Raw genomic sequence first — 22,151 nt, forward strand, 5'->3', positions numbered from 1 at the left:
AGTTTATGATAAATGAGATCCCAGTTCCAACAAACAAAGATTTTAGGAAGTTTCGATTTGGCAACATGCTAACACAATTTTAAGTTTCTAAAAAACCAATAAAATAGGAATAACTACATTGTAAGATAAAAATATAACATTTGAAAATATATGTTGAGTTCCAAACATGAAGATAGTTTATTTCAACAAAATAATTAAAAATCACTTTGAGCTAGAAAACCTGTACAAGTACGAAAACATCCTGGTCAAAATATTTGCTGGTAACAAAATTTATCACATATAATTAATTACTACTACCAGTAAGAAACTTAAATAACCAGGAGTAATTCATTTTGGGACACAAGAAGTAATTTACACAATAATAAATTTCCTCTTCAAAGTGGAAAATTCTTTCTATGTAATGTTTGTTCTTAATCGCCATCCTCAACTACTCTTTCCGTCTCATATTAACAGTCGTGGCTACTAAAAATAATTGTTTCAAATTATTTGTCACTTTAGAAGTTCAAGACAAAATTGAATATCTTTGTCTCTTTTACCCTTAGTAATAATTATCTTTGAAGTCTATAAACACCTCAATTATGAATAACTTTGTTCAAATATCAATGTACAAAGATTAAATATTAAGACATCAATAAGGGAAAAGTAGTTAAAATCTTATTCTAATTAATTTTTCTTAATGGACGTGTACAAGAGAATTATAACAAGTAATATGAGACGGATGGAGTACAAATGATGGACTCGTAAAATTGGACTAATTCAAAAATTATTTTTTATTTTTAACCAAATTTATTTTCTAAATGGTAGCTAAATGTTTTGTCTAGATAAATAAGGTTATTTTGGACACGTCGGGACATTGGATCCTTCCTTTTTTAATTGTTGTCCAAAATTTCCAAAGTAATCCAAAAGAATTCAAAGTCATAAACAAACCGCGAAAAGGATAAGGACTAGTCAAAGTGTTAGACAAAAAGGCCCCCCGCGAATATTCCGCTGGCATAATTATTGTCTCAAATCGCACGCCCCCTCGTAAATCCCTTCCCACGCTAAGGACATTATTGTCATTTCGTTTAATCTCCTGAGGCATCCACCGCTCGATTCACCATGATGTTAGATCCACGGTTCAAAATTAAAGTTTGACTGCAAGTACGAAAAAATATGCAGACAGGAATGATTGGGCCTTTCGGTCATGACTTTGACCAGTTGGATTTTGAATTTTGATTTGAATATAATATTTAAAGAAGAGAGAGGAAAATAAGATAAATTTTCCTTTTCTTTTTTACTCTTTTCTTTGTCTATTTACAATTCCATTTCCCAAATTAAAAAAAGGATGCGATTTAATAAAAGTTACTATTACACGTCTTTTATAATTACCTAAAAGTATTACTCCTTCTAAATATGATTCAAAACGTAATTTTTCAATTTTTTTAAAATAAATTACTGCATGTTTTAATTGAAATTAAGGTTTTTTAGAAGGAAAAAAATATAGAAAAAATGACATTGTATAATTGCTGTAAAAATAATAGTCGAAAAAATATATACAATTTATATATTTTTTGTACATATATACATTCTATATTTATACAAAAATTATATAAATTGTATACACTTTTTCGACTATCACGTATAAATAGTTTTTTGTGCGGGGAAAAAGTATTAATATCCAAAAATATACTCATATATGAAAAAGTTAAATTAGAGAAAGGAATACAAATAGTAATTCTTTATCATGATTTTGGGAATTTCTTTTCTCTTTTTGGACACAAAAGGAGAGAGAGAGAGAGAGAGAGAGGAGAATGGGGCTTTTATTGTAGTAGTCATATTTTCCCATTTTGGCATTTCAAAGTTAAATCTTCTCTCTATCTTCTTCCTTTTCTCTCTCTTTCTCTCCACCATTGAAGAAAAATTTTCAGGTGTTTGAGGAAAGAGGAGGAGGAGTTAATTAATAAACTCTTAAAAATTTGTGGGTAAGCGGTGGTTTTTGGGGCTCTTGGGCGAAGCAGAGATGAATGTCATGCGTCGCCTTAAGAGCATTGCTTCTGGACGTTCCTCCGTTTCAGATCCTGTAATTTTCTATCTCTGCTTTTCTTTTTCTTTGTTTCTCTTACACTGGTCAAAATAGAGCGAAATAAAGATATATGTTTTATCTATAACAGGAATTAGGATTGAATTAAATGTTAATCGTTGTTTTCTTAATGAGTCTAGATAGAGGAGAATCGAGTGAAGTGATTTGTATAGAAGGTTGGGATATGAGAGAAAGTAAATGAAAAATATGTGAATTTACTATTTTCTTGGTTAATTTTCATCATATGGTTTGTTTTGTTTAGGAAATTTGAGAAGAAAGATGTTTACTTTTTGAATTTGGAATTTAAATTCTGCTTTTTTAGTATTTTTCTTTTTGGGGTCGATGGTATTTGTGTTGAATGCTTCTTTGTGATTCTCGAGGGGAAAAGAATAAGCTTTACAGTGATTTTATTCATCATATTAGCTCTAAATATGTGCGACTAACAATTAAGAAGGTAAATGCCATTTGGAGGATCATTTGCATATTTGACTTTTATTTTGTTTTGTGTATTTTTTTCTGGGTTGGGTAGGTGAGGGTTGGGAGAGTTAGAATCTTGCACCCTATAGGCCTGCGTTCTTTGATAATATCTGACTGTTGTGTCCTAAATTTTGTTAGGATTAACTGAAATGAGATTTATAATGGAAGCTTGATTTTAAAAAAAAATAGATTTATCATTAATTCATCATGTGATATATTACTAATTTTAACAGGGTGGCGATTCAAGCATAAAGAGGGTGAAGGTTGAGCAAGAAGTAGATCAAAGGTTGGTTGGTGAAACTCAAATGGAAGAGAGATGTACAACTACATTTCCAAAGGAGGATATGCCTTCCACTTCTAAGGGCACAACTACTGGAAGTACATCAACTATGGATACTAGACCAGAAAATTCAGAATTTGATGAGCTTCCTAAAGAAATGCATGAAATGAAAATTAAAGATGAAAAAACTGACAGTCATGAGGATAATTTAAAGGTATCTTCTACGTGTGTACTTTTTCCGGACTACTTTAGTACTTAAAGTTGATGTCTTTAAAATTCTGAAAATGTTGCTGATCTATCTTGCATCCCATAGGATATGGAACCTGCTGTTGTTAGTGGTAATGGAACAGAAACTGGTCAGATAATTGTGACCACTGTGAGTGGTCGAAATGGACAACAGAAACAGGTGAACTAGTTGAATATAATTTAATTTATTGTTATCCCCAATATCCTCTTATAGGCTTTTATTTTAGCTCTATTAGAAGTTGACCTCATACTGTTTTCTTCCCAGACATTGTCTTACATGGCAGAGCGCGTGGTTGGTACTGGTTCATTTGGAACTGTATTTCAGGTAAATTTATATATTTATCTAACATCTATTGAAAATGCTAGGTTGTTGAAAGCATTGCAGTTGTCTAGATGACTTCATTGATTCACGCTTCACCCATTTTATATATATGTCAGGCTAAGTGCTTGGAAACTGGTGAATCTGTTGCTATAAAGAAAGTCTTACAGGATAGGCGATACAAGAACAGAGAACTTCAGATTATGCGCACGCTTGATCATCCTAATGTTGTTAAACTAAGACACTGCTTCTATTCTACTACTGAGAAGAATGAAGTCTACCTTAACCTTGTCCTTGAATATGTGTCTGAAACTGTTTACCGAGTTTCAAGGCACTACAGCAGAATAAATCAACACATGCCCATTATATATGTGCAGCTATACACATACCAGGTGAGCTTATTGCTAGATTCTTCAATTTTCTTATCAAGGTTGTTTAATTTCAGATTCTTGCAACACAGATGTATTGTTTTGTGAACTATCTTAATTTCAGAGATTAAATGAATTCTTCCTCTAAATTATAAATTTTGCAGATATGTCGGGCTTTGAATTACATGCACGGTGTTCTTGGTGTATGCCATCGTGATATTAAACCACAGAATCTTTTGGTGAGCACTCAATTTTCCCTGTGGACATGCTTGTTGCTTTTAGATATCTATAGCTCTTCCATTTGCATGCCAAAATGACTCGAATATATTACTGTAACCCATGTTGTGTGGTTAAGTGGAGTTATATGTCAATAGTCTGATATTGCTTGCTTTGCTTCTCCCTCCGCTCCTTCTACCGTATCTGTCCTGACTATTTGTGGCTTATCCTACTTCTGAAGGTTAATCCTCACACACATCAGCTAAAGCTCTGTGATTTTGGGAGTGCAAAGATGTTGGTATGTGATGTTTCTTCTTAACCAGGTTTTCTTCTTCCTTTACAGTTAGAAAAGTTCCTAATATTTTTTTGTCTTTTTGCTTTAGGTGCCTGGAGAGCCCAACATATCGTACATTTGTTCTCGTTATTATAGGGCCCCTGAATTGATCTTTGGGGCTACAGAGTACACAACTGCAATTGACACGTGGTCTGCGGGTTGTGTTATGGCTGAGCTACTTCTGGGACAGGTTAGTTTATATGTTTAGTTTAAAGTTCTGCTTCACGTGTTATCGTTTCTGAACAATCCAATTCCAAAAGGTTTACGATTAAGAAAACTAATGCATAAACAGATATATATGTTGGTGACCTTGAATACATTAGTCTGACAGTTCGCTGCTGTACTATTTGCAGCCTCTTTTCCCTGGAGAAAGTGGTGTTGATCAGCTGGTGGAAATCATCAAGGTGGGCAATCAAGGGACTCTAATTGCTAATATTAGGTGGTTTTAATCTCTGTCAAATTGGATGCCTTCTTTTACTAATTGTCTTTTTATACTTGGTGTATGTCAGATTTTGGGGACACCAACTAGAGAGGAGATTAGGTGCATGAATCCAAACTACACGGAGTTCAAGTTTCCCCAGATCAAAGCTCACCCATGGCACAAGGTTAGTGAAACTTATTAGGTGGATGTAACTGATTTCCCCCCCTTTCACCTCATTGTTCCCATGATGAAGTTTGTTGTCCACTCACCCTCACATGAGGCTTAGCATGGATCAAATCTAATTAGATTGTAATCTGCAGATATTTCATAAAAGAATGCCTCCTGAAGCAGTAGATCTTGTATCAAGGCTTCTTCAATATTCTCCAACACTACGTTGTACTGCTGTAAGTTTTGAGTTTTCCTTTAAGTTTTCAAGAAATTAGGTTATTATGGCATTCTCCTTTTCCCCACCCTTCAAACTCGTGAAATATTTATGCCCTGTTTAATATGCGAGTCCTCAATTTATGTGCTTTTAGCGCATCATTCAGTGCCATGAAACAATTTGGTTTGCTTGCACTTCTTTTATGTGATCTTTCATGCATGCTTATAAAGTTACAAATTGTAAAAGACAGAATTTTTGTTGAAAGTAGTTTTCAGTTATGTTCCTAATGTTGTATTACTGGCTTTAAGTGGTATAATCCTTTAAACATGCTTGATGTCTGTTTTCTGGGGGGAATTTGAGCATATTTTGTGTTCATTGACAGTTGGAGGCATGTGCACATCCTTTCTTTGATGCTTTAAGGGAACCAAATGCTTGCTTGCCAAATGGGCGACCTCTGCCACCTCTATTCAACTTTACAGCTCAAGGTGACCTTCAGTTTGGTTTTTCACTTATACGATCACATGATTTGATGCCTCAATCTGACTATTGTAATTCTCATGCAGAGCTCTCTGGTGCACCTGCTGACCTGCGAAAACGCCTTATTCCAGAACACATGCGCAAGTGAATTTTGTGAAGACAGTTAGGCTTTGTAAATGGGTTTTTTTGAGAGGTTTAGTCGCCTATTCAGTGCACTTCGCTCCAACAAATGCAGCCGCTATTCTTGGCCCCGGTAATATTTGATGCACTTCAACGTCGAACATGGAGCTAGTAACTTGCTAGTTGGTTTTGGAAGGAGGTTATGTCATTGAGAATTGTCGGTGAATGATCGGGAACGTCTCTCAGTCTATAAACATATGTGTTAAAGCATCGAATACCCCCCGCAGTTTTAGATGAGAGTTTTCATCTGTTAATTGATACGTTGTAGCCATATCTATTTTGTGGGTATTCATAAGATCAATGGGTGCTCCCAAACTGGATATAGATGAATTATTAGGAATTTTTTTATTTTTAAGTAAACTATTTCTTCCTTCTGGTTGTCAGTGCTAATATATTCACTCCTTAAAGTTAATATTTGTACTCCAAATGAAGCATTTCCACAAATGAGAAGAAAAAGGAAATGAAATACAGGGGCTGTTTCACGTGCATTACCTAATCATACGCGATCACAGAATTTTGACCCTAGTCTCATTATTTTCATGCCATTTAACTGAATGCTAGGCCACTTGCTTGGATGGTAGAGGGCAAAATAACGTAGAAGTGTTACTCCGTGTATGAGACTTGAAAATATGGGCAGTAAAAACTAAATAAGGAACCATTAGTCCATTAAATACGGATCCTCTATCCAATTTAAGATGTAATCGTAACCAGCATTTGGAGAAAATAGATTCAGAGCACTAATTAACGACAACTACAATGTCAGCACCTAATTAAATAGTTTTAAGTACAGCTTTGTGGTCCTGTGATCACAACAAATTTGAACCAGAGAGATTACATCCCCCCATTCAACAAATAAGGACAATCAAGATAGGTCTGTTTACTTATTGACAATTGCATAAGGTCCTTGGCATGTGGTCCGGATGGTTTATGAACTTGCAACACATACCTATTTGATCTACAAAGAGAATACACCACCACAGATATAATCATCACCATCAACAGCGACATGTGTGTTTGATCTACAAAGAGAAAAGGGCTTTGATGTCATGGAGGACTTGGGAATGACGAATATACAATGTTCAGTAACATGTGTGTTTTTTGTGGTCCATACAACCAAAGGCAGGCAATGAACAAAAGGCTTTATCAGATATTCCTCTTACCATATGCCCAGAAGTCAGAATAGAGAAACAGGGGACTAGCGGTGGGAAAGCTACAAGTTTCTGCAAGCAAAAATTGTTATACTTTTGCATAAAGGAATAGGAAATTCGTGGACATACTTAATAGAAACAAATTATTTATTTGAAATAAAAAGTATCCATTCAAGATCAGAACACCAATTCATTGTGTCTAGACATTAAGAGAGATAGATCCGAAAGTAAAGATGTCTAGACTTCTGAATATAACCACTGTCCGCTTCACCCAGAAATAAACTCGCGATCCTTTGGGAAAAGGGCAAAGTGAAAGTCAGGAATTTCCCATTCAACATGTTGTCTTTCTATATTCTGGCATTGCTGAAAAATCATCAGTTATTAAAAAGCCATCGGTGCACACCTACCCTTCGCTTCCCAAGCCGCTGCCTCTAAGATACAATACTTTTTTTGTTTGATCAAATGATATCAATCAAGAAGACTCTTAGTTTTTTTTTTTTTCGCTAAAAAAATAAAACTCATCTTTTAGATCATAATCTTAATATGACCCATTTATTCTTTTTCTTTGGGACTTCAAAGGAAAATCAATCCATAGACAATTTAGATTAACAAATAAGGTGTGTGTTTGCAGAATAACATGTATCACATATCAGTGACATTCACAGTAGAATTTAGGAAATGTTGGGAATAAACCCCCTACAAAAATAATATTCACGGTAATAAAAGCGGAATAATAACGTAGCACTGAAATACGGTAATTAATAAGAATAAAAGAGTAATAACGACACCAAAATTTTTACGTGGAAAACCCTTTTGAATAAGGGAAAAAAACACGCTCAGAGAAGAGCAATTAATATCACTATAGCAAGGAATTTTACACTTTGTAGGTCCGAGTAAAATACTCAAAAGACCACTACAACATTCAAAAGAAATAACCCTCTTTTGATATTCTCAACTCACTACAATATCATTCACTCTCTATTTTTCTCACAGACTATTTTCCTATACCCTGTCTGTGAAACCTCACTCTTTCTTTCTAACTATCAGATATATTTTTCCTCTGAGATTGGTGTGTCAAAAATGAGAGCCGAAGCTCTCCTTTTATAGGCAGAGCCTCGCCTACTACATTTGACATTTCCTTCTGCACGCCTACCGAATTTGACACAAAAAAGAAAGAAACGTGGGCTGCTAATCAAGGAAGAAAATTTTCATCCTTGATTTATGGGATGGACGTCACAAACCTCCCCCTCCAGTCCAATTCACCTGAAGGAGGTAACACTGGAGATTTTAGTTTGAGTGCATGCCGACAAGTTCTTTGCAAAGATCGAACTTGTCTCTTGGTACTACCTTGGTTTGCATATCCGCAGGATTATCACTCGTGTGAATCTTTTTGACCTGTAAAGATTCGTTCTCCACATGCTCACGAATCCAATGATATCTCACATCTATATGTTTTGTTCTTGCATGATACATGGAGTTTTTGCTCAAGTCTATTTCACTTTGACTATCACAATAGATGACATACTCCTTTTGATGCAATCCAAGTTCTTGAAGGAACCGTTGGAGCCATACCATCTCTTTGCCAGCTTCAGTAGTGGCAATATACTCTGCTTCAGTTATAGAGAGTGCGACACACTTCTGCAACCTCGACTGGCATGATATAGCTCCCCCTGAAAATGTAAACAAATATCCAGTAGTGGATCTTCTGTTATCAATGTCACCTACCATATCAGCATCTGTATAGCCCTTCAAGATAGGATCCGATACTCTAAGGCACAAACAATCTCCTGTGGTACCTCTTAGGTACCTGAGTATCCACTTGACCGCTTCTCAATGTTCTTTTCCAGGATTTTCAAGAAACCTGCTGACAACACCAACTACGTGAGCAATATCAGGTCTAGTGCATACCATTGTATACATCAAGCTTCCGACTGATGAATAATAAGGAACTCTAGCCATATTCCCTTTCTCCTCCTCTGTTGTAGGACACATCTTTTTGCTCAACTTTAGATGACTAGCAAGAGGTGTGCTGACTGGCTTAGCATTCTTCATATTGAAGCGTTCTAGTACACGTTCAATGAACTTCTCCTGAGATAGCCACAACTTTCTACTTGTTCTCTCTCGAACTATCTTCATCCCTAGAATTTGTTGTGTTGGGCCCAAGTCCTTCATAACAAATGACTTGGACAAATCTCTCTTCAACTTTGCGATCAGCCCCTTGTCTTTTCCTGCAATTAATATACCATCCACATACAACAACAACATAATAAAGTTATTCTCAGAAAATCTTTTGAAGTATACACATGGATCAGAATAGGTCTTTAGGTATGTTTGACTTTTCATGAATGAGTCAAACTTAATGTACCACTGCCTTGGTGTCTGCTTCAATCCATAAAGACTCTTATTTAATTTGCACACCATGTGATTCTTTCCAGCCACTTCAAATGCTTCTGGCTGCTCCATATAAATATCCTCTTCCAAATCTCCATGAAGAAATGCAGTTTTCACATCCAACTGCTCCACTTCAAGATTTAGGCTAGCTGTTAAGCTCAAAATTGTTCGAGTAGAAGTCATTTTGACAACGGGTGAGAAAATTTAGTCAAAATCAATACCTTTTTTCTGTTCGAAGCCTTTAACCACCAATCGAGCATTGTATCTGACCAGCTTGCCATTTCGATCTTTCTTGAGTTTAAAGACCCATTTGTATTTGAGTGGTTTTTTTACCCTTTGGAAGTTCAACCAGCTTGTACGTGTCATTTTTCTATAGAGATTCCATCTCTTCTTGCATGGCTTTCATCCACTGGTTCTTTTCTGGATGGGACAACACCTCCTTAAGACTTTCTAGCTCCCCCTCATCACTAATGAGGACATACTCTGTGGAAAGGTACCTATATGACTCTAACCTTGGCCTCTCTGATCTCCCCAAAGGTTGAGGTTCTTCTTCTTCCTGAGTGGGGTGCTCCACTTCCTCGATACCTTCATCAAGTTGCTCCCCCTTCTCGGCAACCTCGTCGGTCGTACTTTCTGCACTTATGAGATTGTTAGAAGTAGAAGGAATAGTAACAAGGTTAGGAATTATACCATTCTTCGCCTTTTCTGGCATATCAGCAGCAGTTCCAACTTTACTTTCTCGGAAGACTACATCTCTGCTTCTGATGACCTTCTTCTTTACATGATCCCACAATCTGTACCCGAACTCTTAATCTCCATATCCTATAAATATGCAGGGAACAGATTTATCATCCAACTTTGTTCTCTGCTCTTTTGGTACATGTGCGAAAGTTCTGCAACCAAACACCTTCAGATGCGAGTAGGACACCTCCTTGTTGGTCCAAACTCTCTCTGGGATATCAAACGCCAACGGAACTGATGGACTCCTATTGATCAGGTAACAGGTTGTCTGAACTGCTTCACCCCAGAATGACTTATGCTTATTAGTCATTCTGAGCATGCTTCTCACCTTCTCTACAATGGTGCGGTTCATCCTCTCGACTACGCCATTGTGCTGTGGGGTTCCAGGAACTGTCTTTTCATGTGTGATCCCATGACTTGAAAAATACTCATCAAATTTCCTTGAAGTGTACTCACCTCCATTGTCACTTCGGAGACGCTTTAGCTTTCGACCCCTCTCCCTTTCTACTAGAGCATGAAACTTCTAGAAAACTTGAAACACCTGATCTTTGATTTTCAAAATATAAACCCATAATTTTCGTGTAGCATCATCAATAAAAATAACAAAATATTTGTAACGGCTCATTGATTCAATTTCCATTGGGCCACAAACATCAGAATATACTAAATCAAGTATATTCAATTTTCTTTCAGACGATGTCTGAAATGAGACTCTATGCTGCTTACCAAATAAACAGTAGTCACAAGGTTTTATCGTTGTACCTTTGGCATAAGAAATGAGTGATTTCTTGGCAAGAATCTGCAATCCCTTCTCGCTCATATGACCTATTTTTTTGTGCCACAAATCTGCAGAAATCTCATCTTGTGCCGCGTTCAATTCACCTTGGCATATTTCTGCATTTGTCCTGTACAACGTGCCACGAGCAACTCCCTTTGCAATCACCAATGATCCCTTAGTGAGTCTCCACTTTTGATTTGCAAAATAGTTCTCGTATCCATCTCGGTCTAAAGCAATTCCCTAGATCAAGTTCATCCGCAAATCAGGTACATGCCGCACATCCTTTAAAACCAATGTGCATCCGACATTTGTCTTGATACAAATGTCACCAATCCCCGCAATCTCTGAGTAACTTGTGTTACCCATTCTCACTGTGCCGAAATCACCTGCTACATATCTGCAAAAAAAATCTCTTACTGGTGTGGCATGGTAAGATACCGCTGTGTCAACCACCCATTCCGATTCTGGACCTGACAGGTACATGCATTCCTTTTCCTCATTTATAAAGAGGACAACATTATCATTGTTTTGCACCATGGCGGCTGTGTTGTCGTCATTCTTCTGGCCACTGGTTTCACTTTTGCCCTTCCTTGGATTTGGGCAATCTCTTTTGAAGTGACCTGATTGATCACAGTTGTAGCAATTTTTGGCTCTTGATTTGGATCGGTTCTTTGACTTCCCACAAGCTCCGGATCTACCATAGTTGCTCGAACTCCTTTGATAATTCCTACCTCTACCTTTTGTGATGAGAGTCTGTCTTTGATTTTCAGGTTTCTTTCTCATCTTCTCATTGAGTAGAAGAGCCGCTATGACATCTTTCAACTCAATAGTAGTCTTACCGTGCAGGATGGTTGTTGCCAAATTATCGTACGAAGATAGCAACGAGTTCAATAGCAAGATAGCTTTATCTTCTTCCTCGATTTTCACTCAGAGGTTGACAAGCTATGTGATTAATCCGTTAAACACATTTAAATATGACAAAAAATTGTACCTTCACCTATGTGTAGGGCGTATAACTGCTTCTTCAGGTATAATTTATTTGTCAGCGGTTTGGACATGTATATGCTTTCCAACCTTGTCCAAATTCCACGTGCAGTGTCTTCATCAATGATGTTATTTACCACATCATCTGATAAGTGCAACCTGATTGCACTAGCAGCTCTTTCATCCAAGTCAGCCCAATCCGCAGCTTTCATAGTATCAGGCTTTTTGGCATCAGCATCTAGTACCTTGTGTAATCCTTATTAGATGAGTAGATCCATCATCTTTCTTTGCCAGATTGAGAAACCGTTACCTCCGTTGAATTTTGCTACCCCGTACTTTACTCCGGACATTTTTATTTTTCACCGAGTATAGTACTACCGACAGTGAATAGTATTTCAGTGAACGAGCAGAACCTGTGCTCTGATACCAGTTATTGGGAATAAACTCCCTACAAAAATAATACTCATGGCAATAAAAACGGAATAATAACGTTGCACCGAGATACGGTAATTAACAAGAATAAAAGAGTAATAACAACACCAAGATTTTTACGTGGAAAACCCTTTTGAATAAGGAAAAAAATCACGACCCTGAGAAGAGCAACCGATATCACTATAGCAAGGAATTTTACACTTTGTACGTCCGAGTAAAATACTCAAAAGACCACTACAATACTCAAAAGAAATAATACTCTTCTGATATTCCCAACTCACTACAATATCACTCACTCTCTATTTTTCTCACATACTATTTTCTTATACCCTGCCTGTGAAACCTCACTCTTTCTTTCTAACTATCAGATATATTTTTCCTCTGAGATTGGTGTGTCAAAAATGAGAACCAAAGCTCTCCTTTTATAGACAGAGCCTCGCCTACTACATTTGACATTTCCTTCTGCACGCCTACCGAATTTGACACAAAAAAGAAAGAAACGTGGGCTGCTAATCAAGGAAGAAAATTTTCTTCCTTGATTTATTGGATGGACCCCACACCCACCTACCCTTCGCTTCCCAAGCCGCTGCCTCTATATCAAAAAGCACTTCTCAGCTTATTTTGAGAAGTGCTTTTGAAAAAAGAACTTTTGGAGAGAATCAGTTTGTGTTTGGCTAATCAGTCTGAAAAGCACTTTTGAGAAATAATTTGTGTTTGACCAAGCTTTTTAGAAAGTGCTTTTAAGTGTCAAATTACGAATAAGGACATGAATAGATTTACTTAATAATTAATACTATAAGTAAATAAATAATATCAAAATTTTGTTATTACATGCAATAATTAAAAAAAATCATTTTATTTAAGTAAAATATGAAAATAAAATTAAAAAGTACTTAATTCTTTTAATATAAGTTAAATATATTAAAATTCCTTCAACAAATATAAAAGCATTCACCCCTAAAGTCACTATATATTAGAAAGTTTCCTAAAAATAAGAAGAAATATTTATAAATTAATATCCTAAGTATTAGGTTTAAGGGTTATTTTGGTATATACTATATTTTGTTAAGGGTATTTTAGGTAAGAAGAAAAGTCAAAACTGTTTCTGCTTCTGCTTTTGGAAAGAAGCTATTTTTTTCTGCTTCTGCTTCTTCCCAAAAGCACTTTTTTCCCAAATAAGCTTGGCCAAACACCTCAAACTAGGAAAAAAAAATGCTTTTGAAAAAAAAAAGCACTTTTTTTGTCTTGAGAAGCTTGGCCAAACAGGCTATAAGATACAATACCTTTTTTTGTTTGATCAAATGATATCAATCAAGAAGACTCTTAGTTTTTTTTTTTTTCGCTAAAAAAATAAAACTCATCTTTTAGATCATAATCTTAATATGACCCATTTATTCTTTTTCTTTGGGACTTCAAAGGAAAATCAATCCATAGACAATTTAGATTTACAAATAAGGTGTGTGTTTGCAGAATAACATGTATCACAGTATCAGTGACATTCACAGTAGAATTTATGAAATGATCTCCTAATCAGGCTTAATATACACAATAAGGGTATAATCCCTCAAGACTACATCACATGCTTCTTTCTGAGAGTAAACAGAAATCTAGCTGCATAGCTTTTTTCTCCCTTATGATTACAAAAGGCAGCTATCTCAATCTTAAGAAATTTAATGAATCATCTAGTATCCTAGGAAAATCTCAATTTTTTTTCTGATATCCATCCCTTGTCAAAAAGTTTGATTTTATGAAGAGACACTGACATAATCCAAGCAAGGAACTTTGAAATCTTACAAAGATTTCATCCACTTACCACTGCCTGCTGATATTTCTTCCATCAAAACTGTTGTCAATTAATGTCATTTTCATCAATTCTCCCTTCATTAACAGCAAACAGCAAGCAATAACCTGTATAGTTATACGGTTGCTTTCAGGGGCGTACGCAAGAATTTTTGTTAGCGGTATCGTAATTTATAGAACGGAAATAAATAAATATAATTATCATATTTCTAGACAAGAAATAGCCTTAGTCCATTGGTTTCGTTGAATCTTAACTTAGAAAAGTTCCTGAGTTAATTCTGCGTAAACATAATTTTTAACCACAAACGCTCTCTCAAATATTAGCCAAAAAATACATGCTAGTTGAGGTTTGAACCTCTAAACACTTAGAGCAAAATCAGGCACATAACCAACACACTAGGAGACAATCTATGTCAAGTGGTGTCATATTTTTTCTATTTATTGGTTTTCTCATAGTATTAATACAATTTAGTAAATATTTCGCCGCTTCCTTGTGAGTATGTCCGCCCCTGGTTGCTTCACTACAGGACTCTCCATTAGGGAGAATCAGTAAATTAGAAGAGCCTGCACTGTCAGATGCAGAAGCATTTTCTCACATGGCAACACAACTGAAAGCACCAGCATCATTAGACTGACAGCATTTAGCATATATAAAAAGGATGAAGATGAGGAAAATCAGGTACCAAGTAACAGATAAAATAGTAGTTACAGCTACCTAAAGAAAGTTCAAGCTCAGTTTCTGCTTATGTACACCGAGTATCAAACAGGAAGGTGAAAAAAGTAAGAAAAACACTGAACAAAATTTCTATGACGTGCAAATTGAAGATTTTGAAAGGATTAGCCCCCAAAAAGTGACCTTCTTAACCGTCATTTTCATTTATGAGGAACAAAACCTAAGTTTTTTCCAGTTATACCAAAGTTTCAACTAGCCAGTTCATGCTATCAGGGAAGGCAACGGGATCAAAGAAAATCCATTAGCTTTACCCAAAGTAAAAGCACCTTTACCTTTAGAAAATTATATTATATGCCTAGCATGCATCTTTTTTTTAAAAGAAAGAACTTTCATTCTATACAAACAGCAGTAAACTCCCAAGACAATGGCAAGGCTATGCATTGAACAAATGTCCAATCTTACTCTCAGGGAAACACTAAGATATTCTCAAGCACTAGCATGCACCTATAACATGCTCAGAGTTCTAATCTTAACAGAAAACACCAAGTCAACTCCTTTTCAATCATAGTCTAGGTTTCAGGTACATACTAGACTTCATCTAAAGCGGAAATCAGCTCCATTGCAACGGAGTTCAAACAACTAGGTGGACATGGCACTTCAAGGACATAATGGAGCTTCAACAATCAAATTTTGGTAGCATATACAAAATTTACTCCTATGCCACAGGTTATTATAGCTATCCCTATCCCCTATGGCACAGGTGAAACCAGAGAAATTTTCTTCAGAAGCTAGAGGTTTATTTAGAATAGTTCCACAAAAAAATGGAGATGACCTACCCATGTCTATCATGTATTATGCGAGGGTGAATAGTTTACCATTTACCTCACCGAAACACCGGCAAGCCAACAGTTCCAATACCCACTGTCAGAATAGTGCAAAACCAAATGCTGTAACCAAACACTAGATATATCTTCTTACCGATAAAAAAAAAGGTTGTAAGCAAACACACAGCACCCCATAATTTTTTCAATCAACAAGACCATTCCAGAGTTCTAGAACAGTTTAACACAACCCAAAGTTCCCTGACAGCCCCAGAGTTCTCGAATAGTTTAACACAATCTAAAGTTCCTGACGCCCCACAAGTGCACAGGTTAGGTCCCTTATCTAGTTTGAACAAGTGCACGGTTTAGGTCCTTAATCTGGTTGGGTAAGTTATAGACTGAAAATGAAGCAGCTCCCTACTTTACCTGCAGAGTAGATATCAGAAATTAGGAGAAAACAATAACTCCAAGCAAAATTATTAGTAAGATGGTTTCATACCTGTGTAGGGAAGCTCATCACGTGGTCATGTTGAACGAAGCCTTCTTGAGGACTATCAGACCCTGCTTCATGGAGTTAAAAATATTTCTCAGAATGAGGACTAGTTATCTTCCCTGATGCAGGGGAGTGGCAATTGGTGCCTGATGTAGGAGAGTGTTGCGAGAATAGGGACTAGAGAATCGACTCTTGTTTAAGTCTCAGAGAGAAATCAGCTCCAATAATTCCTATCATTTATATTGATCTGCATAAACTTAATTTTTAGTTTCTATTTTCCAATTAATGATCTTCATTCTAGCAATTTATAGATATACAGATGTGAACAGTAAACCTTGTGATGAACTGCACCTCCAATTAATGAAAATTGGATGATCTGATCTTGAAGGGGAGCCTTGGCGTAATTGGTAAAGTTGTTGTCATGTGACCAGCAGGTCACGAGTTCAAGCCGTGAAAACAGCCTCTTGCAGAAATGCAGGGTAAGACTGCGTACAATAGGCCCTTGTGGTCCGGTCCTTCCCCGGACCCTGCGCATACGGGAGCTTAGTGCATCAGATTGCCATTTTTTGGATGATCTGATATTGCCAAGCCCAAAGGAAACAAGAGCCAAGGAAAGTCAAAAGAACATTTTCTACCAATAATCCCCACAAGAACATATTCCTTCCTTAAAATGATGAAAACAATTTGAATCTCGCAAAATAATTTGTCGATCAAAAACTCTTGACATGAACTTCATCGCATTATGACAGTCACCACATACACGAAGGTTCTTGTAAATCCGAATTGGTACTCCATTTGGCACACAAAGAAGCCCAAAAGCAATAGCCAACTTCTCACTGTGATAAAAAAGACTTCGTTCCCTTCCTTCTTCATTGATATCATGGAGAGAAAAATTCAAGTCTGGCACATATCCAGCTTCCTTAATCAATGTAATAACATCATCAAGTTTTGAGTAAATTTCATCACTCTTTGGATGGCTTCTTCCCTCAGATATAAATGTGTGGACAACTCCATTCATCTCAATCCAACTATAACCAGGCTCTTTATTAACACCCTTCAACTTCATTTTTCTTCTAAGTTTTGCTGCATCTTTCCATTTTCCTGCAGCTGAATAGATATTTGACAACATAACATAAGGGGCAGCATCTTGTGGTTCTAACTGGAAGAGGGCAATTGATGCTTTCTCTGCTAGATCTGTGCTCCCATGTACTCTACATGCAGCAAGCAACGCTTTCCACACAGTAGCATCAGGTGCAATATCCATTTCATTGACTAATTTCTCAGCCTCCTGTATTTTCCCAGCACGACCCAAAAGATCGATCATACATGCATAGTGGTCAGCGCTTGGTCTTATCCCATAATCTTTCTTCATTGAATCGAAGTACTTCTTTCCATGCTCAACAAGACCTGTATGGCTGCAGGCAAATAATAAGCCTATAAATGTAATAAAGTCGGGTTCTATTCCACTTGCAATCATCTCGTCATACAACCTCAGAGACTCCTTTCCTTTGCCATTCTGGGCATAAGCCACTATAAGAGCAGTCCAACTGATCACACTACGCATTTGCATTGAGTTGAATACTTTTTTGGCGTCTTCAAGGTACCCACAATTGGCATACATTGTCATAAGAGAATTATCAACTGATAATGATGCCTCAAGGCCAGATTTAAGAAAATCTGCATGAACTTGTTGCCCAAGTTCAAGTAGTGTCAATTCTGAGCAAGAACTTAGAACACTAGCAATGATAATTTGGTCTGGTTCAATTTTAGCCATTCTCATCTCACAAAAGAATTTAAGAGCTTCTTCATAAGAGCCATTGTGAGCACAGCCAGTGACGAGTGATGTCCATGAGATTACATCCTTTTCCACCATGCTGTTGAAGACACTCACTGCACAAGCTAGTTCTCCCTGTTTAGCATACATATCAATAAGTGCATTGCTTACAAGCTTGTAGCTTTCATATCCAGTTTTAACAACCATGCAATGAAGACATTTCCCATTTTTGGCATCCTGTATACAAGCAAGAGAATTCAGAACTGAAGGGTAAGTAAATTCATCCACTTCCATATCACTAGCATGCATCCTTTTGAACAAAGACAGTGCTTCCTCTGGAACTCCATGCCTCACACACCCAAGTATCATCGAATTCCAAGAAACTGCATGATCTACCTCCATCAATTCCAATGCCTTCTTAGCACTGAGCAAATCCCCACATTTAGAATACATGTCGATTAACGAGCTTTGAACAAACACATTGGCCTCAAAACCACCCTTGACAATGCAACTATGTACCTGTACCCCAAATCTATTATCATAGAGTGCAGCACAGGAAGTTAAAACACCGGGAAATGTATACTGATTCGCCTCAATCCCTTCTGAATGCATGTTGCTAAAACACTGAATTGCTCTTAAGGCATCACCATTTTGAGAATACCCATTAATCATAGCAGTCCAAGTAACATGATTTTTCCCATGAGACATAATTTGAAAAATACACTCAGCTTCCAGTATGCGCTTAGACTTTGCATACATATCAATAAGGCCAGTCATCACAAAAACATTCACATCAAAACAAGTCTTAATAGCATAGCCATGTATCTGTTCACCTCTTGAAAGCAAACCTTTTATTGCGCACATTCTCAGAATACTTCCCAATGTGAACTGACTGGGTATATGCCCCTCCCTTTGCATTTGCCAAAACAAATCAAATCCTTCAATTTCAAAACCATGCTTACAGTATCCACAAATAAGAGAAGACCAAGTAATTGAACTCTTGATTGGGACCTCCTCGAACACTTGTCTTGCTTCAACAAGCCTCCCTACATTGGCATACGCCGCAATCATTGTATTCCATGTAAACTCGTCTTTTTCAGGCATTTTATCAAACATCTTTCGAGCTGCATCAGTTTGACCCAGTTTTGACAACTCACTCAATTTTTTATTTTTATCAATTAAGGAACATTTATGGCCTCGTGTAATCGAACTTGCAAAGGTTTGAAACGTGCGATGAAGTTGCAAAGACATAAGTTGACACAAATAAACCTTTGACCAGAAATTGAAATGCTGAAAATTTTGCTTCTTGAATATGAGCATAAAATTTTCATTAGAAAAGATAACATGCAGGATTAAAGACACTTAATTGTTTATAGTATGATTTTTAGAATTGCATAATTCATCTCCCTAAATTTTTGGATTTGCAACTTATAAACTAAAACTTGTGATATTGGTGCAATCAATTTGCTCTCTCCTAACAAAGTCATGGGTATTAACGCATGAATACAATTTGCTTTTGTGTGTAATAAAAGAAAAGGGAAATACTTCTCTAATCATAGAGTTTAATGAGTGCTATTATAAGGGATGGTTTGTCCACATTAACATTATTTTATTATACGAAAGGATATAATTTTGTTTCTTTTGAATGTTGGTCGGCTCTAAGGTCAATTGGTTTTTTTAGCACTTTACAAATTTAGTTTTAGTTTTATGATTCTAAGTTCTTTTATTTTTTTTTCATACGAGATATATTTTTTCACACATAAAAGATCTAAAAATATCATTTTCTTAAATTTAAAATTATAAAGGGACATGATGTACAAATAGCACCCGGGAGTTTCCGGGTATTTTTATTTTTATTTCACATATGATCGTCCAATTTTACAAAAATTATAAAAATAATTTTTAAAACGATACAATAATACAATCTTACCGATATATCACTAAAAATGTTAATCTGGAGCCATAAACACAAATAGGTGGCAAAAATATTCACGAGACACAACTTTAAAAAATAAAATTATAATTTTAAATCACATAAAATTTAAAAATCATGATGTGCTACGTGGTGAAAGACAATATGTAGTAGGTTGGTTGGAAAATGATATTTTTGAGAAATTTTCGTAAAACTTTATCTTTTAGTAGTAATTAGCGATCTATAGATACCATTTGTTATATTTTGGATTATAGATATCTTTTATGTGGTTATATGATGTATTTGATGTATTTAAGCTGTTGTATTCATTAATACAGTAGCAAAAATATGCGTGAATCAGGGAAGTCCAGCTAATCAGTTGTTGTATTCGAATTTATTCGACTGTATTCATGACGTGAAACATGGGATTACAGCTGGACAGATTACTGTATTCGACTGTATTCATGGCGTGAAAAAGGGGATTACACTGTTTTTAAACAGAAAGTGTATCAATTAACATAATAGACTCCTAATATAACTCAACAAACTTAATTATAACACACAAAATTTGTATTTCCGGTTATAAAAAAGATTCTCAACTGGAAAAAATCCCAAAAAACATAGCAATCTTCAGAGAAATTATATAATACATCTGAATACATAAATTATATTAATTAAAAAATATATGAATACATAGAATACAGCGGGATACATCGAAATACAATGAAAAAAAAGACAGTGAAGACAATGAAATACACGGAATACAACGAGATACATTGAATTACAATGAAAAAAAAGACAATGAATACGATGAAACACATGAAAATACAGCATGATACGTTGAAAATACATTGAAATATATTAACAGAAAATCAAGTTGCTCAGCCCCAAACTCCATCGTCTTTGCTCAAGAACAAACCCTAATTTTCATCTTGTAGCCAAATAGTCCTTCCATCTTCAAAGATCTTGCACGCTCAAACCTCGAGGAAGTGACTGCTTCAACTTGTCGGCCTTCTCAAAGTCGGACACACAGAGTGTGTAGAGGTACTTGGAGTAGCGAACCTTGAATTTGACCATATCCTTATTCTTCTTGATCTAGGGTTTTTGATTGCTATAAACATTAAAAGATATCTATAGAATATAATTTTTTTAAATGGTATTTATTTAAAATAAATAAGGTGTTAAACTTTGCTATAGGAGATAAAAATTTATCATTTATTCATGAAAATTATTAACAATAATTACTTAACATTATAAAAATATAAAAAAGTCATTTTCTGTATGAATAATGTAAATATATATATGCATATGGGCTATTATTGCAAAATATGCAATTTGGCCCTAAAAATGCAAATGTAATTATGATAAATGCTCTGAAAATATTTAAAACCTCATATTGGTATAAATGATAAGTTTAGATGATTAAATCATCATAAAAATATATATATATATATATATATATATATATATATATATATATAAAACATATAGTTTAACGCATATGTAGCTATTTCAAGCTTAAATTTTCGTTCTCCTTTATTTTTAACATAAAATATTGAGTTTTAATTTTATTATTTTTAATTTTTGTTATCTAATATTCATACGCGTGTAATTATTTTAATAACTATCTTATCCTAGATCCTAGAGTTTAAATGCAAATTTTAAAAGTGATATTCTTTTATATTTCAAAAAAAAAGTATTCCCATTTCAAACAATTATCTATCTATCTCTCTCTCTCTCTCTCTCTCTCTCTCTCTCTCTCTCTCTCTCTCTCTCTCTCTCTCTCTCTCTCTCTATATATATATATATATATATATATATATATATATATATATATATATATATATATATATATATATACACACACATACACACTTTAGATAACTTCATTCAATTACTTTTATTAATTATATTTCCTTTTTAAGTCTAAATTATTACTCCCTCCGGTCCATGTTAAGTAATTTTTTGGCTGTTTTCACACATATTAAGAAATTCATCTTTTAACACTAATTAACAATGAAATAGACCATATTAACCTTAATTTGTTCATTGAAAATATAAAAAATATTAGGCTCTTTACTCCTAAGGGCAACTGTCACGACCCGAATTTCTCATCCTGAGGAGTCGTGATGGTACCTACTAGTGAAAGCTAGGCAAGCCAATTAGTCAAACTATTTAACCATTTTCTTTTTTAATCCCTTAGCAATTCCAAAACAACGTAACAAAAGCAGCAGAAATAATAATAACAAAATAGTACAAAAGACGAAATTTGATAATTTAGATTAATACAAACTGCGGAAGTCTAAGTACAACTCTACCCAGAATTTGGTGTCACAATGTCACGGACCATTTATGATTACTACAAATAAAGTTCGAATAGAAATACACGAATTTGTCTCTGAATAAGTAAAAATAGAAGGAATGATAGAAGGAGACGCCAAGGCC

General features: G+C 35.4%; 2 protein-coding genes across 4 annotated transcripts; one reads left to right on the forward strand and one right to left on the reverse strand.

The window, feature by feature from the left end:
* Positions 1-1,864: 1,864 nt before the first annotated feature.
* LOC107831359 (shaggy-related protein kinase epsilon-like) lies at positions 1,865-6,129 on the forward strand. The gene is given in 13 exon segments (NM_001326259.1): positions 1,865-2,059; positions 2,770-3,030; positions 3,130-3,222; positions 3,328-3,387; positions 3,501-3,773; positions 3,914-3,988; positions 4,207-4,263; positions 4,349-4,489; positions 4,653-4,703; positions 4,809-4,904; positions 5,041-5,124; positions 5,485-5,587; positions 5,666-6,129. Coding segments are annotated over 13 exon segments (1,416 nt in total). The 5' UTR covers positions 1,865-1,999; the 3' UTR covers positions 5,728-6,129.
* A 7,567-nt stretch (positions 6,130-13,696) lies between these two features.
* Positions 13,697-19,358, reverse strand: LOC107831361 (pentatricopeptide repeat-containing protein At2g03880, mitochondrial). Of its 3 annotated transcripts, none has more exons than XM_075217922.1 (3): positions 16,372-19,358; positions 16,027-16,267; positions 13,697-15,953 (listed from the first exon to the last, which is right to left on the reverse strand). In XM_075217922.1, the coding sequence occupies exon 1, from the start codon at positions 19,112-19,114 to the stop codon at positions 16,652-16,654; it is 2,463 nt and encodes an 820-aa protein (XP_075074023.1). In that variant the 5' UTR covers positions 19,115-19,358; the 3' UTR covers positions 13,697-15,953; positions 16,027-16,267; positions 16,372-16,651. The 3 variants fall into 3 exon arrangements, with proteins under 3 accessions (XP_075074023.1, XP_016514611.1, XP_016514612.1); XM_016659125.2 differs by having other exon boundaries at positions 16,355-19,358; XM_016659126.2 differs by having other exon boundaries at positions 13,697-14,141; positions 15,685-15,953; positions 16,027-19,358.
* Positions 19,359-22,151: the final 2,793 nt, after the last annotated feature.

Source organism: Nicotiana tabacum, chromosome 7 (assembly GCF_000715075.1).
Source record: "Nicotiana tabacum cultivar K326 chromosome 7, ASM71507v2, whole genome shotgun sequence".
In the NCBI taxonomy this organism is placed as follows: domain Eukaryota; kingdom Viridiplantae; phylum Streptophyta; class Magnoliopsida; order Solanales; family Solanaceae; genus Nicotiana; species Nicotiana tabacum.